Genomic DNA, 15,731 nt, shown 5'->3' with positions numbered 1-15,731 from the left:
ATATAAGTTCAAATTAGTGTGTTTCACTTGTAGAAACATAATAAATGGTTCTCACGTTTCCATAACTTTTATTTCTTTCCTTACCATAGGTCCTGATGTTTTTAGTTCAAAGAGCCTTGCCCTTCAAGCCCAGAAGAAGATTCTGAGCAAAATAGCCAGCAAAACTGTGGCCAACATGTTGATTGATGACACCAGCAGTGAGATCTTTGATGAGCTCTACAAAGTCACCAAAGAGCACACCCACAACAAGAAGGAAGCCCACAAAATCATGAAGGACTTAATCAAGGTGGCAATCAAAATTGGGATCCTCTACCGGAACAACCAGTTCAACCAGGAGGAGGCTGTTATCGTGGAGAAGTTCAGGAAGAAGCTGAACCAAACCGCCATGACCATCGTCAGCTTCTATGAGGTAGAATACACCTTCGACAAGAACGTGCTCTCCAAGCTCCTACATGAGTGCAAGGACCTGGTACATGAACTGGTGCAGCGACACCTGACGCCCAGGACCCATGGGCGCATCAACCACGTCTTCAACCACTTTGCTGATGTGGAGTTCCTCTCCACCCTTTATAGCCTGGATGGAGACTGTAGGCCCAACCTCAAGAGGATTTGTGAAGGAATCAATAAATTGTTAGATGAGAAAGTCCTTTGAATGCCTTCCCTCCTCCTGGACTTTGCTGGCATTCAAGTTACAGCACCCGGTGTGATCTGGGTGAGAATTAAGAAAACAGGAAGAAACCCTTGTCCGACACCCACGTTCTGTCCTTTTCATCCCTCCGATGTTGATGTCAAGTTGAGCTCAGGTGTTTATCTCCTGAGCTCACTGATGAGGTCTCGTACTTAAAATCGCCTTTGTTTGCAAGCGCAAAGGGACATTTCATCTATTCTAAGCGGAAAGATTGCCCTGCTCATCAAGGTGAGCTCAGTTCATCTTGTGGAGTGGAAGGAGCGCTGGACCAGGATTCAGAGGACAGGGGTTTGGTTCCCAGCTCCACCACTTATAATCTATCCTCTGGATCCCGGAACCAGGATGCCTGCCTGTCTGCCCCCCAGGGCTGCTGTGAGGATTCGATGAGATGATATATATTCACGCTTTTAAAAACTCTAATGTCGGGTCCTATTATTTTCTCTTCAAAGTGTGAGAGGGGGTCAGCCTGGACCTAGACTATTAAGCAGCAGAAACAGAAGACTTGTCTCTAATGGGCTGGGTTTGCAATGTCTCTAGATGTGCTGTTTCAAACAAATTATAAATGAATCTAAAGGTATGAAAAAAGTACAGCTGCAAACTGAAAAAAAAAAATGGTTTTCGAGAGCCGTGTTTTTCCGATCTTAGATATGCAGGTGTGCTGTCCTGCAGCGGCAGGTAGAGCGAGCTTCCCACGCATCACACAGAAGCCGGGGAGAACTGTGCTTCCCTTGGGGCACCAGCCTTCCCTCAGCGACGGGGCGCAACCTGTGAGGCACGAGGAGGGTTTACACCAGCGCCCAGGGCGGGAGTTGGACAGAATGACCCCTGTCTGTCTTTCTTGGCCTTTCATAGTCATTTCGTGCTGTTTTCTCTGGTTCATTAATAAATCGAAACTACCCTTCAAACAAGAGGTTTTGGAATTGTGATTCAAAATTAAAATTCCTTGCGAGTCAGGTACAGTGTGAAGAATAATGGGGTTGAAAGGAAGGAAAAAATGAAGAGTAAGAGCTCTGCACTTAGGCCCTAAGGGGAGGCAGTTCTGGGGAGAGCGAGGTGGGGCCTGTACCCCTGGTCGGTGGGGAGCTAGCTCACGGGCACGGTGACGCCTTCTCCGAATGTCTCGCAGCCTCGCTTTCACACTGGCTTCTGACATCTTTTCAGCAGAGTCTTAACAAGCATCAGGACAATATCTGCTGCTTTATAATGGTGTCTGGAGGGCACCACATTAAGAGACTTGCTCTTCCTGCATCGCCACCTGCCCCGCTAGGCTTCTCTTGTATCTGACGACAGTGTAAAAACATGACATTAGCTCAGCCCTGTGGTCGATCCCACCCCATGGTCTCTCTAGCAGAAGCATCAAGAGATGGTTTAGGGAGCGTGTGAAACAACATCTGCTGAACCTACAGTGGCCATTTGGCCTCAACTGGCCCCCATGTCGACATCAGTGCAAACTCTCCAGTTAAGTTCTCCCACCACCAGCACTCAAAACTAGTTCAAAGGCAGAATGTCCAGGGGAGATAGGGAATAGCTAAGTCAGCCTAGTGCCCCCTCATAGACCCACAGACTGAACGGTGATGCACATCTGGGCCGGGGAGGGCATTTGGTCATCTGGGAAGCCCTGGCGTTGGCTGCAGGCATAAGGCTCCCCTTCTCACCCACGTGGCAGGCAGCAAGCACCCCAGCAGTAGCTGAATTTTCCCATTCAAAGTCCTCAATGCCTGCCTTGGTATACTCATCTAATTAAGGATTGCTTTCTAGTTTGAGGGCTGGGGCTTTTTTCACTAAGTAAGGGCTTATCCAGAGAACTCAGATCCAAAAAGAACTGTGTTCTGTCCATCTGAGACATAACAGGGAAGAAGGCAGGATCCCCAGACAAAGAGGGTTGCAGGTTCTCCCCACTCCATTGGCCACAGCACACAGCAGTGGTGGCAGAGGGCTGAGCAGGGTCTGACAGCCCGTGAGTCTCTAAAAGAAGTGGCCCCACCTTGTTCTGGTCAGAGAAGGATCGGCACTTCCACCAGCAGATCTCAGCAAGTGAAACAGCAGAGTGTAGAATGAAGTATCTTCTGCCACTTTAGGTTTTCCCAGTGAGGTAGCCAAGGGCTCTACACTGCAAGGCCAGCTGGATGTGTCTCATGTTTATCAACAGTAGTCAGGGGAAACTACCCAGGTACAAGTAACCCACCATGCATCTATACATAGCCAAAACCAACCCTCTGTATTCATTTCAAACACACTGTTGGCATGTAAATTCAAATGATAATTGAGTCTCACCAACCAACTGAAAAGCTTACAAATTTCAAACACTTTACATAACACTCTAGACCAAAGAAAGAATCTCATTATTGGTCTATCCTGAAGACTCTAACCATGTCACCTAGTGGCCTTGAAAAGCTGTTTAAGCTGAAAAAAATGTGACAGAGGCCAGCAGATGCTTTCAAAATCAGGACTCTGTAGGTGTGGATCTGTGCTCAGAACTGTACAACATTTTCAGTAATGAGAACCCAAAAACAAGGTTAGCATATCTACATGTAAGGGGCGCCCAAAAGAATACTGAGTTCAAAACCAGCAACAGTACAAAATCACTCAATTGATCAAGCCCACACAAATCAGACAGCAATGCCTGGCTCAGCAAATTCAAGGCAGAGACAGGACTCATTCTTCAAGGATGGGGGTAGGGGGTAGAGGCAGGTGGCAGGAGCAGCTTGTCTGTCATTTGGAAACATCACGGAGTCTCCAACCACCCCTGAGTACTCTGCTCTGCCCCTATGGAGGACACCAGGGACTCATGCTGAAGTTCCCACCCCGTCCTTGGTTGTGTCCTCCTTCGTGTGTCTGAACCCTGCAGACACACGTCCCCTGCCGTCTGTGCCTGCCATGTGTCTGTATAACTCTTCCTCCCTGTGTTTGCATCTGTGAGTCTTGACACCCTCAGCAACTCCAGGTCTCTGCTCAGTGACAAATCAAAATGAAAAGAATTCTCCATCTGTGCGTCTCCTCCAAACTCGCATCTCCCCCATCTGTACATTTTTCAGAAGCAAATCAGTGCATTCACTGGCTGCTCCAATGAACTTGTATCCATTATATAAAAGAGAGAGAGAGAGAGAGAGAGAGAGAGAGAGAGAGAGAGAGAGAGAGAGAAAGGAAAGAAAGAAGGAAAGAAAGAGGAAGGAAGGAAGGAAGGAAGGAAGGAAGGAAGGAAGGAAGGAAGGAAGGAAGGAAGGAAGGAAGGAAGCTCAAAATCAGGACTGCCTGCCCTCTGCCCCAAGATCTTTGGGGCTTTTTTTTTTTTTTTTTAATTCCACATGGTCCCAGATGTCAATCAGAGAAAATTCTAGACCAGCCAGCTCTGGTTGAAAAGATACTGCACTAGGAGGAGTTGTCCAGTGATGGACTGGGATGTTGACAAGAGAGTCATGAATCAGATGGCGCTGAAGGAAAGTGTCACCAGGATCCTCCCAGCTCAGAACTACGTGGTCAGTGGGTTTCCCTAGTTTAGTCTGACTCTGCAATGGCGGCCACAGGCCCAACTCCTGCTTCTTCCTTAGAGGTAGGTCTTGCTTGTTAGAGGAAAAGCTCTTCTACAACCCTGTTCCTCACAATAGAAGGTAGGAATCCCTGATAGTTCCCGGGGTGGCAGGGGCAGTAGCTTGAAGAGAGAAGAGTCCATTAGTTCTAAAAGGAGTTCTAGATTTTTGTTTCATTCTCTCTTTAAAAAAATCAAAATCAACATCAGTGTCTTCATGTGAAGGTGACTGACTACCTTATAGCCAGGTGATGCCATCTGGCTTCAGGGTCTGAGTTTCTCTTTGCATTTATAATGTCACTCATGCTGATTGATCAACTCAAATGAAATAAAAGAATTTAACCTAATGTGTTTCTCTAACTAGTCCTGGGCATCCCCTAGGGTCTGCAAGCATAGCTGGGAGTCTGTGAGTTCTCAATTTTGAGAAATGTTGCTACAACATATGAAAGTATAAGCTTATAGAGAATGAACGTCACCCTTCCCTTGATGGTGACTCATCTGTGGCGTTTCAAAGGTTGAGGGGCGAACCTGTGTCCAGGAGACACAGAGGCTTACTGCAGAAAAAGGCAAGCTCCCACACGTTCTGCCTGCTCTTTGCAAACTCGCCAGGTACAGTTACCGTACATAAAAGAACTGACCAATCCATCCTGACAATCCTAATAATAAATCTCAAAGGTACAAGAGAGGCCACTGATGGACACGCTGGGCACTTGCCCCCAAGGAAAGGAATAGTGAAGAAAGCTTTCGGAGCCTCCTTGCAGAGAAGTCACCAGCACCTGCCTACACTGTCCCAGTTCCAGCTTCACCTGCTGTCCTGGGCATCAAGAGCGTGTATGGTTCCGGGATCCCAACAGCTTAATCTTTGGCTGACTTTACGAAGACGGCATGTGACACTCAGAATTTCTGCCAGTTGAAGAAGGAGGGGTCAGCGAGAGCAAGCAGTCTCTCACACCCCACCCCCAGCAGCACTCCAGTGCCACATTAATCTGCCCCTTCCCTTCTGTGTTCTTTTTCGCTGAGCTGGGGCAGGTCTCTACAGAGGAGGTGTCTTGGCTGCCCACCCAAGCGGCTGGAGCTTGGGCAACCGGACCCCCCAGGCCGTGGTATAGAGCTCCTCCTCAGCTCCTCCTCGCTGACTGCTAAGGCCTTTCTGGACCAGTTCCTGGGACAAGGGAGTCTGGGGATTGGCTCCGCCTCAAGGAGGGGCTGGGTGGGAGCCAGAGCTTGGCACAGAGCGAGTGCGGGGGTTAGCAGGGAAGCAGCAATTAGGTTATGTTAGGAGGGAGAGAGTACTCTTTCAGCCTCCATCACTTGTGAAGGAAGAGCTTGTGGCCTGGTCCCTAGGGAGTGATTGGGCTCCTTCCACATCTCAAAGCAGCAGCTTCCTTGCCAAGAGGGTCATTATTTCCTCAGTGATGGGAATGGGTTGTCTTGCTCTGTTTTAGAAATAGCTACGACTTTATTTTAGAAATAGATTGTTGGGTTTGGGGAAACAGGGGAGATGGATATTTGTTTGTTTTGTTTTGTTTCAGCTTTCACGGACAGCAGAAAGTGCAGAACATGGAACGAGACACAAGTTAGGAGGTTTAATCTTGTCCTGTACCTGATGATTTCCCTACGCTTCATCTCTTGGCCTCGGTTTCCTCAACCATAAAAGCAGAGAGTTGCACAAAGGCTTTAAGAATTCTTCCAGTTCTACAGTTCCATGTTCTTAGCATCAAAAGAGAAAAGCTCTGGGCATTTCTTTGGTGCAGGTTGCTGAGCAAGGAAGCTATTCGCTATTTAAATTAAGTAATAGGTACCAAAGAGACAGGAATGATTCCTCAATAATCCCTTTCAGGACTTTTGATAGTAGATCTAAGTTTGTGATTTCGGAAGGGAAAAGCTTTAAGCCAGAAAATGCAAGGTAAAATTCATAAAAACCAGCGAACTGCACGATGTGGGCTCAGGTCGTCAGACAGTAACCAGCTTAGCAGGGGCCCACTGGAATTCAATATTAGGACTGACCCTCTACTGAGACATACATTTCAAATCAAAATGTGTCAAACTCCAGTAATGCATCTCTGTAGAGATAACAGGGTAATAAGCAAAGTCATGAATAAGTCATTACTGAATTGAGCCAAATAACATAGGAAATTATCAGAATTATGTTAAATATATTAATAAAGCCATTCCCCCAACAAATGGGACATTTTATGGAGTTCTCAGCACATGTTTCCCCTACTGTCTGAAAAAAAAAATCTAAATATGTCTCTACATACTGTATTCCATGCACCCCAGTGTGGTGAACACATTTTCTCACTGAAATCATACTATCTTTATTCATATATACAACTAGCATTCGTTGAAACATCTCTAATGCACATCTTTAGTCTAGGCCATGTAGCCCAATGTTGTGAACTCACCTTTTTAAATAAACAGCTTTCCTGAGATATAATTCAAACAACATACACCTCACCCATTTAAAGTGCATCATTCAGTGGATTTTGGTATATTCACAGATCTGTGCAACCACAAACATAGTCAGTTTTCATCACTTCAAAAAGAAACCTGGTGTCTTAGCTATCAGCTCGCTCCCTCACTCAGATCTTTTAACAATAGAAGGGCTGCTCTTCCCCCCGCCCCACATATCATACATAATAATTTCTCAATATTGGAACTGCATTATGTGTGTAGATTCAGAATAAACAAATCCCAATGATACAAGTACCTAAAACTCATAGTGCTAAACCAGGTTGAGCCTCAAGCATCCTCTGCCTCATTTCTGTGAGGACAACCTCATCAGCCCCTTAACAGGGATGGCCTCTGTAGGGAAGTGGATTTGGCCAAGTGCATCAATGAACAGATGTTGAAGTCTCCAATTATTACTGTAGAATCCTTTATTTCTCTCTCTGATTCTATCAGTTTTTGCTCCATAGATTCTGATAGTCTGCCATTAAGTGCATAAATGTGGCTGTCATGTCTTCTTGCTGTATTGAATCCTTCATTAATATATGACATCCTTCTTTGTCTCTTATAACCTTTTTGGATTTAAAGTGTATTTTGCTTGATATTAATATAGCCACTCTTCTCTTTTGGTTATTATTTGCATGGAATATCTTTTTTCCATCCTTTCACTTTCAATCTATTTGTGTCTGGATCCAAAGTGAGTCTCTTGTAGACGGCATATAGTTGGATCATATGTTTTTATCCATTCTGCAGATCTCTGTCTTTCGATTAGAGACTTAATACATTTACGTTCAATCACTAATAAGAAAAGACTTCTTTCTGTCATTTTGCTGTTTGTTTTTTATATGACTTATAGTTTTTTGTCCCTCATTTCCTGCATTTCTTAATCTATGTGTAGTTGATATTTTGTAGTGAAATGCTAAAATCCTTTCTCATTTCCTTTTGTGTATACTCTATAGTTATTTTCTTTGTGGTTGCCATGGGAGTTACATTTAACATTCTAAAGTTATAACTGTCTGATTTGAATTTATACCAGCTTAACTTCAATAACATACAAAAAACTGTGCTCCTTTACAGCTCTGTACCCACTCCTTTCAGTTGTTGATGCCACACAATTACATCTTTCTACATTGTGTGCCCCAAAACATAAACAAATAATTCTTCTAAATATATTAGCCTCTTAAATCATGTAGATAACAAAAAGTGGAGTGGTTACAATTGCCTATGTATCTACCTTTATTGCAATCTTTATTTCTTAATATAGCCTCAGATTACTGCCTAGTATCCTTTCATTTTACCTTGTAGGAGTCCTTGGGCATTTTTTTCAGGACAGGTCTAGTGGTACCAAACTCCTTCAGCTTTTGTTTTCCTGAGGATGTTTTAATTTCTCCCTTACTTTCGAAGGACAGATTCAACAGATACAGGATTCTTGGTTGATGATTTTTTGTTGTTGTTGAAAACCAGACATTTGGATCTAAAAATATGGTAACTCCGGTTATCAGATTCTCCCCCTTCCCAGAGTTTGCTAGCTTTTGTTTTTGTTGTTGTTTTGTTGCTGTAGACTGTCTCTGTGCCAAGGAGCAGCCTGAGGTGTAAACTTAAGGTCTCCTCAGGACTTTTCTGAGCCTGTACCTTTCCCTGGGCATGCACAGTCACTTCTTAATTACCCTCATATATACAGTTGCTTTTGAATGTCCTAATTTTTAATATCTGGCTCCCAAAAGGAAAACAAAAACTATGAAGGAGAGAGGATGCCAGCTCTTTAAATCCTCCAGAAGTCACATCAGCTGGAGAGTGTGGGAGGTGCAGCAACAATGACCACCTACCTCTTTTCACCTCTGTGATCAAAATAGGCAATCAGTGATCAGAGCACAAATTCCCCCATACTTGGAGGACAGGGTCCTTTTTGTCCATTCTGGCTCCTGCAAGCTGTATGCAAGCTGCTCCAGGAACACATGTACAGCTACCTGCCACAGGGCTGGGGATAGGGAATGGGTAGCTGCTACTGTGCTAAGAGATGAAATCGACCAAAATTAACCATCCAAACTTTCCCCTGGAAGCGGTAAGGCTTATTTAATAGACTCCAGAGTTCCAAAATAGTTACATCAGACAAATTCTGCCAGTGCAATTGTTGTCTAGGTGGGTAGACAAACTTCCTATGGCCTCTTACTCTACCATCTTCCCAGAATCCTGCTTGGCACATTCACTCTTGGGTCTACTGTCTACTCACCCCACCCCGTGCCCTATCACATGTATATATGGCTGACCACAAGTTTTCGTGCTCCAACCTCCTACTTGGGTGTTCAGACCATGGAGGAGGTCATGAATTCAGCTCAGGAATGGTCACTGACCAAATGTCAGGATCCATCAGTCCGAGAGAACCAGGGACCCACATCTTTAATAAATCTCTCAACTCCTCACCTTTTTGCAATCATGCATCCTTTCACATGTTCACCTAATTTTCTACCAATGCAATCAAAATCCCAAGAAAAACAGAGGAATCTTCATGCCGTTTGTGTATACATACATATATGTATAGATATACAAGCACCTTCTCTTTTAACTCCTAAAACCACAGCAAAATACATTTTTTAAAGTGAAACCCTATTGACAAATTTTCCCCAAAGCTCTGAGTTAACTACAAATTACAGGGTTGCTTAAAAGGTTCTTGGCAAAACATATCCAAGAACTTGAATAAGAAAAACCGGCACATGAGCACACATGCTTGATGCCCCTGAGCCTGGAGCAGGTCTCCTGAACATCACCAGTGAAGGGAAGTGGTGACATTTTGCCTCCCACCACTCTCCTCACTGCTTCTCATCCTCTGAATGATATTGGTCTCATTGTGAACTAATTAACACTGGGTTGATGTGAGAGGAGATTGTAAGCCCCTTCACCCAGAAGAGAGCTTGACTGGGCTGCTGAACCAGGCCTTTGTAAGGAACGGATTCCCCCTGGCTCACCTCCCCCACTGTACAAATGCCCAGAGAGAAAAGGCCCACAGGGGAGTGGGTGGCCCTCATAGTCATGGCTGGCCAATTCCTCACTTGCCTGTGAGTTCCCAGAGGAAATGCAAACAAATCAGACCACTCTTGGCTGCTGGCCAATGAATCTTTGAACTTCTTCAATAAAGTCTTTAAAACTTTGGTTCTGACCCAAATCTTTTGCTCTAGCATAAAAACCGCTGGGCCTCAAGTCTCTCTGTTTAGGGAAACAGTGTGTCTGTGGCATTTGAATCAGGGTGTTTATCTCAGAAATGGTTCCTTGAGTTCCACCAGGTTCTATAATAAGCTTGCTGGGCCTCACCTTCAGCATTCAAACCTTTCTGAATATCTAGTGTGCTTACTTACACCCCTAACAGTGGTTGTTGGATGTATTTATTTGTGAATGTTCCTAACTGTCTTTGTTGTAAGTCCCCAATTGTGCTTTCTAAAGGGCCCAGAGGTTGCTGAGTTTCCACTGAAACCAGGACAAGAGAGAACAAACTCTCCAGTGAGAGGTATTTGAAAGGTACTGGTCACTGGTATTCATTATGCAATGTGGTCTTGGAGCTAACTAACATTGTGACAAAATTTTATTTTTTAATTTAAGGAATTGGTAAGATTTAAAGTACAGTTTTTTCTTTGACCAAATGGTACATTAGTTTTTTGTTTTTTAAAAAATTATTCCCTCTTTGTTGTTGCTTACTTCCAAAGGAGAAACCTGCTCTCCAAAGCCACAGCTCCTGCCCTTATAAACAGAAGTCTCAGGAGGAGAGAGAACCAAGCGTTCCAGACGTAGGCATTGTTCTTAGTCCCGACTCAATACTCTCACCACCTGCACTGCTACACCTTCCTGGAAATAATGTTGAGTCCACTTTGCACCTTTGAGAGGAGGTCTAGAGGAAGTCCGTTACCAGCAAACCACTAAGCAGTGGTTTCTTTATCCTATCACCAATTTACCTATACAACACGGCCATTCAAATGGCAGCCAAATCCTCCGCAGTCACCTTGGATACTACACTTGAACTTCCTCAACCTGAAACCTGCCTGCTCCAAACCTGCCACAGATCTGGGAATAAAAGGAATAGAGAAAGTTCCCCTCCCCCAGCCCCCACGTCTGCCCCCAAGAGTCCCAAATAGCTGGAAAAGTAACTGGTAGCAAAAGAGGATTCCAGACTTCAGGAAAGAAAGAATCACAGTTCGTACCCTAAGCCCATTTTTTAAGAAAACTGGAGTGAGCAATCATCACTAACCCATTTTCATAATTGCTCTCTTAATTAACACCTTCATAGAGTCAAGCTCAAACTGTTCATTTTCACCTGAATGATTTTTAGTGACAATAGATGGGAACAAACTCCATTTCAGAATTAATTTTCTTTTACGGCACACTTCCAGATGTGTCACAGGGCATTGAGTATTGTAAAATAGTATTTTTTGTCATTCTTAAAGTGCCAGTTTAAATTTCTATGTACATAAACGTACTGGGTCTAGCATTTTAGGACACTACTAAATCATTTATAAAGATGGGCACCATTAACCAGAGGGAAAAAAGAGGTTCCAAAAAATAATGCCTGCTCCTTGCATTCCCTATTTGGGCATCCTTACCTTCTCTTGACACTGGTGGCAATATACACATCATCTCCCCCACCCACCCCCAAAATGGTTTACTTTAGCCACCCATAAAACAATTTCATCTTCTATCATAATATTTGTGGATTAAATGTGATACTTGACCTCATTTTGTTCTGTTATCGTTTTTTTCCTTACTATTATATTCATATATTTACTTGGAAACTTCTAAAATTGGCTGTTAGAACAGACAAGTTATAAAAGCAGATGAAATAACATTCATAGATATTTATGATGTTGTAACTTTCTAAAACATTATGAAGTCAACTCTTCATATGAAGATAATATTGCTAGTGCTGGTATTTATGGAAAGTCATAAATGAATGTGTAAGATGCCTATTTGGGGTAATGGCTGCTTTTAGGGCTTTGGAAGAATCCCTCAGTGTACGTCACTTTGACATTACTCTTTCCAGAAAGGATTTCTGGATGACAGTTTAAGAGGAGGCTAATCACGGAGGGAGGCAGCCAAGCCTACAAGAAAAGGAGTGTGGTTATTATCACCTGCCCAGTTAAAAGGGTGGTTTCTGTTGTTCTCAGGTTGTAGCCTGTCCTATCTTGGCTGCCTTGAGGCTGTTCAGGATTCACGAAGTTGTCCATTTGCTTCTGCTTCTTTCCTCATCTTCTCTTTCCTCTGCTTCTATCCTTGTTCTAGTTCTCACTACAAGAACTAGAACCTGATTGCCTTGGAACTCAAACACAATAACATAAATGCTGAAGACCCAGGAAGGGATGACTCAATACCCCTAAGTAGATTATTATAATGGGGTAAAGTGGACAACATTGAGCACCTAAGGATAATGACAAAAAGAAAACAGGGGAGAGGTATGAATCAACCAAGTTTCAATCAGGGAAATAGAAAGCACTTCCAGACATTTCAAACAAAGAGAACTTAGTACAGGAAATTGATTACCAAGTTGATGAAAGAGCTGAGAAGTCTATCTAACATGGCACAGTGATGCACCCCAGAGATCAGCAATAACCATGAACTCAAATGTTCCCACCTCCATTTCCATGTAACCCCCTTTTTCAAGACTCTCAGCCTAGAGGGCAAAGATTTCTTTATAGATTACTTAAAAGGTTAAAGAAAGCCATTGTGTCCCATGATACTACCTAGATCCCACTAGGCATCAAAGAAATGTTGAATCCTTTCAGGTCTTTGAATAAACATAAAGGAAAGATAATAATGACATGAACTTGTGTTATTATTAACATAATAATCTGTTATATGAACACAGAAACATAAACATAAATCCTTTATATAAACATAAAGGATTTTATCAACCCTTGCCCCTGCCCTCCCCTAGCCATCAGAGTCCATCAGAGGTAAGGAGACTATATAGGATGGTTTCCCAGAGACAACTGTAATATACAACTGTTGTCCTGGCAGCCCATCTTTTTAACATATGTCCTGGAATTTTAATGAAGTATTATTAAGAGCTAAAACTATAAAATTCTTACAGGGAAATAAAGGTGAAAAATCTGAATGACCTTGGATTAGGCAACAAATTCTTGGGTATAAAACCAAATACACAAGTAATTGAATAAAACAGATAAACTGGAGTTCATCAAAATTTAAAACGTTTGTGCTTTCAAAGAATACCATTAAAAAAGTGAAAAGACAAACCACAGAATGGGGAAAATATTTGCAAATCATATATCTGATGAGTCTAGTATCTAGTATATATAAAGAACTCATAACTAAACAATAAAACAAGTAATCCGATTTAAAAATGAGTAAAGGATTAATAGATATTTCTCCAGAGATGCGATGTTGAGCACATCGAAAGACGCTCAGCATCATCAGAATTAGGAAAATGAAATCAAAACCACGATGAGATATCATTTCACCTGCTAGGATAGATATAATAAAAATAACAGACAATGACAAGTATTGCTGAGGATCTGGAGAAATTGGAACCCTCGTGCATTGCTCCAGGGGTCGTGTTCCCTTTGTTCTCTAGTGCAGGGCTCAGGGAAAACCATGAGAAGCCTGGTGTACTAAGGGCACTTGCCCCCTCTCATCTCTGACTCTGAGACTGACAACTGTGCCCACCTGGACCAGACAGTACAACCTTACATGCGGCTTCAGACAGCTAGCTCTGCCCTGGTAGACACACATCCCCAGAACGCCCAGCACTCCGGACAGGAGATGGTGGTCTGATGATTCTATATTATGCCCTGTTGGGAGCAGTCAGGGCACATTAGCTGAGAAACTTTATATTCAGAAGGTCTGAAGTTGATGTGGCTGAAATGATTCATTAATTTAAAAAGACATTTTGTGTATATAAAGTTAATAATTTCGAACATGCTTATTTCATTAAATAATTATATATATACATATGTGTGTGTATCTGTGTATGTATGCTGAATTAATCTGACTATTCATTTTTGCTGATGATTATTTTAATATAAAACATACACACACACAAAAGTACCAGTGAATAATCAATCATCAATGATTAACCTGTTGAAAATAGTTTTCCTCTGGTTTCATAATTATCTGTTTCCATTAAATGAAATAATCACAGCATTATTTGATTTCTTGACCCAACTTCCAAATTAATCTAAAATAAAAACAAATTACTATAATTTCTCGATTTTCTTTAGACTATCTGGACTTTCAGCATTCAGAATGGCTTCAAATTTGGAAGCAACCAAGGAAAGAAACCACAAAAGGTGTCCTTCTCCAGTAGAAAAAGAATCTCCTGGTAACAGACTTGCCAATCTGCTCACAGAAGTTACTGCACCTTCTAATTGGCAGAACTCTCCAAGGGCCAGCTGCTTCTCACTAAAGCCAAGAGGTATGGAAGGAAAAAATAAAAAATAAAATAAGAAAATAAGCAGAGGATATTCAAGGATGATCATAAAATCCCCTCTACTGCTAGATATCTGTGTGACCTTAGGCAAGTCATTTAAGCTCTCTGAGCCTCAGTTTCCACATCACTAAAATAGGAAAATAGTATCTGTGCTCAGGGGTTTGGGGAAATTAAGTACATGATAGTGTTTGCAACAGCTTCTGACCCAGTGGCACTCAATAAATGTTTCTTTGTTTTTGTCACGGCAAATTACTTTTCCTTGGAGGCCTTTAGAATTTAATTAGGAGACTCGTTGAGATAGTAAATAGAGAGGTACTTGCAATCTACAAGTTGGGGACTCCCCACACCCCCCCCCCTCCACACACACACAGTGTGAGGAAGGTTGATATTTTGAACCAACTGCGTACTCCTTAAGACAGAGGGGACAAATGGGTATCATTTTGAGTGGATAACTCAGACTAACTTGTAATGGATGCCTGAAATGCTATAGCAGGAAGAATTCTGAAGCTGAGTCTTGAATCCAGGTAGGGATAGGGTAGATAACAATGTCTGCCCTGCCTTCAGAAGAGGAAGTAATGGCACATGCCAGTCTTGATCTGTGCATGAAGGACACACATGCCATGACTTTGGTAGCCAACTTCACAAGAGAAACTGAGGTAATAGTACTTCTTAAATAAAGAAATAATTTGATAGAGAATCACTTCATTAAAAAAAAAAATCTAACAAACATGCCAATACTGATAAGATCCATGCCATTTACAAGAACGACTTGAAACTAGATGAAGTTGGGAAGGCACTCTGTCGGTCAAAGAACTGACAACATTTTTAACATAAGTTTCATGTTCATGGAAGGAAACTTAGAAACAACAACCCTCTTCCCTGTTCTCCCACCTCCTCCTCAAAAACCCTATTATACACAGAAAAATCAGTAGTTCAAAGTCCATGGTATTCTCCCAAAAAAGCAGTCCCAAATACCACTACCAATGCTAAAGGGAGTCAGCTCAGACTGGCCTTCCGCAGAGTTCTTAGCCTGGGACTATTCCAGCAAAGGCTTCTGCTCTTGCCCACCTAGCCTATCTGGCAGTGTCTGTTGATGCACAAGTTCACAAGCTTCATTCTGATGGGAAGATTTAAGAAGTTCTCTTCTACATCACTCTGCTTTCTTACTCAACACCTAGCTGCCACAATAAGGGGCTCTTCCTTTTGATGCTAATTATACTCCCTAATTGTAAGTTCATTATCTTTAATAACCTGGCCAAACCTAAAACTTAACAGAGAAGGGTTCAGTGTCTTACACAGAGTAATACAAGGCCCCTCCTTCTGAATTCTACACTGAGTTTGATGAAGTGCTTCAGGAATTCCTAGAACAGAGTAGGAATGAAATTAAAACTGATTAGGACACTACTTTTTCTTGCCGAGAGTAATAAGGACTAGGTTTACCCTCCTGTCTTAAACAACTAGAAAACTGGAGAAATCATATGAAATCATGATTTTTTTAGACATTAAAAAATCTCTGATTTCCTTGAGAAAAGGGAAAGAAAAAAAAAAAAAAAAGGCAAAACCTGTGATTGTCCCAGCTTACTTCCTGGAAAGTTTCCAGGGTACAACATAGGGAGGAAAAATTCCAAGTTCAGGGAGGCCAG

The 15,731-nt window shown here is 42.5% G+C and overlaps 2 protein-coding genes across 2 annotated transcripts in view; one reads left to right on the top strand and one right to left on the bottom strand.

Moving 5' to 3' along the window:
• The window catches only part of TNFAIP8L3 (TNF alpha induced protein 8 like 3), a 34,930-nt gene extending 33,332 nt beyond the window's left edge, over positions 1–1,598 (top strand). Inside the window, exon 2 of the mRNA XM_036239557.1 lies at positions 90–1,598. Within this exon, the coding sequence (XP_036095450.1) occupies positions 90–652 (563 nt within the window). The 3' untranslated portion in view covers positions 653–1,598. The remainder of the gene's footprint in view (positions 1–89) is intronic.
• Positions 1,599–14,043: 12,445 nt separating this feature from the next.
• Positions 14,044–15,731, bottom strand: part of AP4E1 (adaptor related protein complex 4 subunit epsilon 1) — a 65,100-nt gene continuing 63,412 nt past the window's right edge. The window contains exon 22 of the mRNA XM_036238809.1: positions 14,044–14,060. Coding sequence (XP_036094702.1) covers positions 14,058–14,060 — 3 coding nt within the window. The 3' untranslated portion in view covers positions 14,044–14,057. The remainder of the gene's footprint in view (positions 14,061–15,731) is intronic.

Source organism: Rousettus aegyptiacus, unplaced genomic scaffold (genome assembly GCF_014176215.1).
Source record: "Rousettus aegyptiacus isolate mRouAeg1 unplaced genomic scaffold, mRouAeg1.p scaffold_m13_p_3, whole genome shotgun sequence".
NCBI classification, from domain to species: domain Eukaryota; kingdom Metazoa; phylum Chordata; class Mammalia; order Chiroptera; family Pteropodidae; genus Rousettus; species Rousettus aegyptiacus.
Note: the sequence above shows the minus strand (reverse complement) of the source record. Positions and strands in the feature narration are given on the sequence as shown.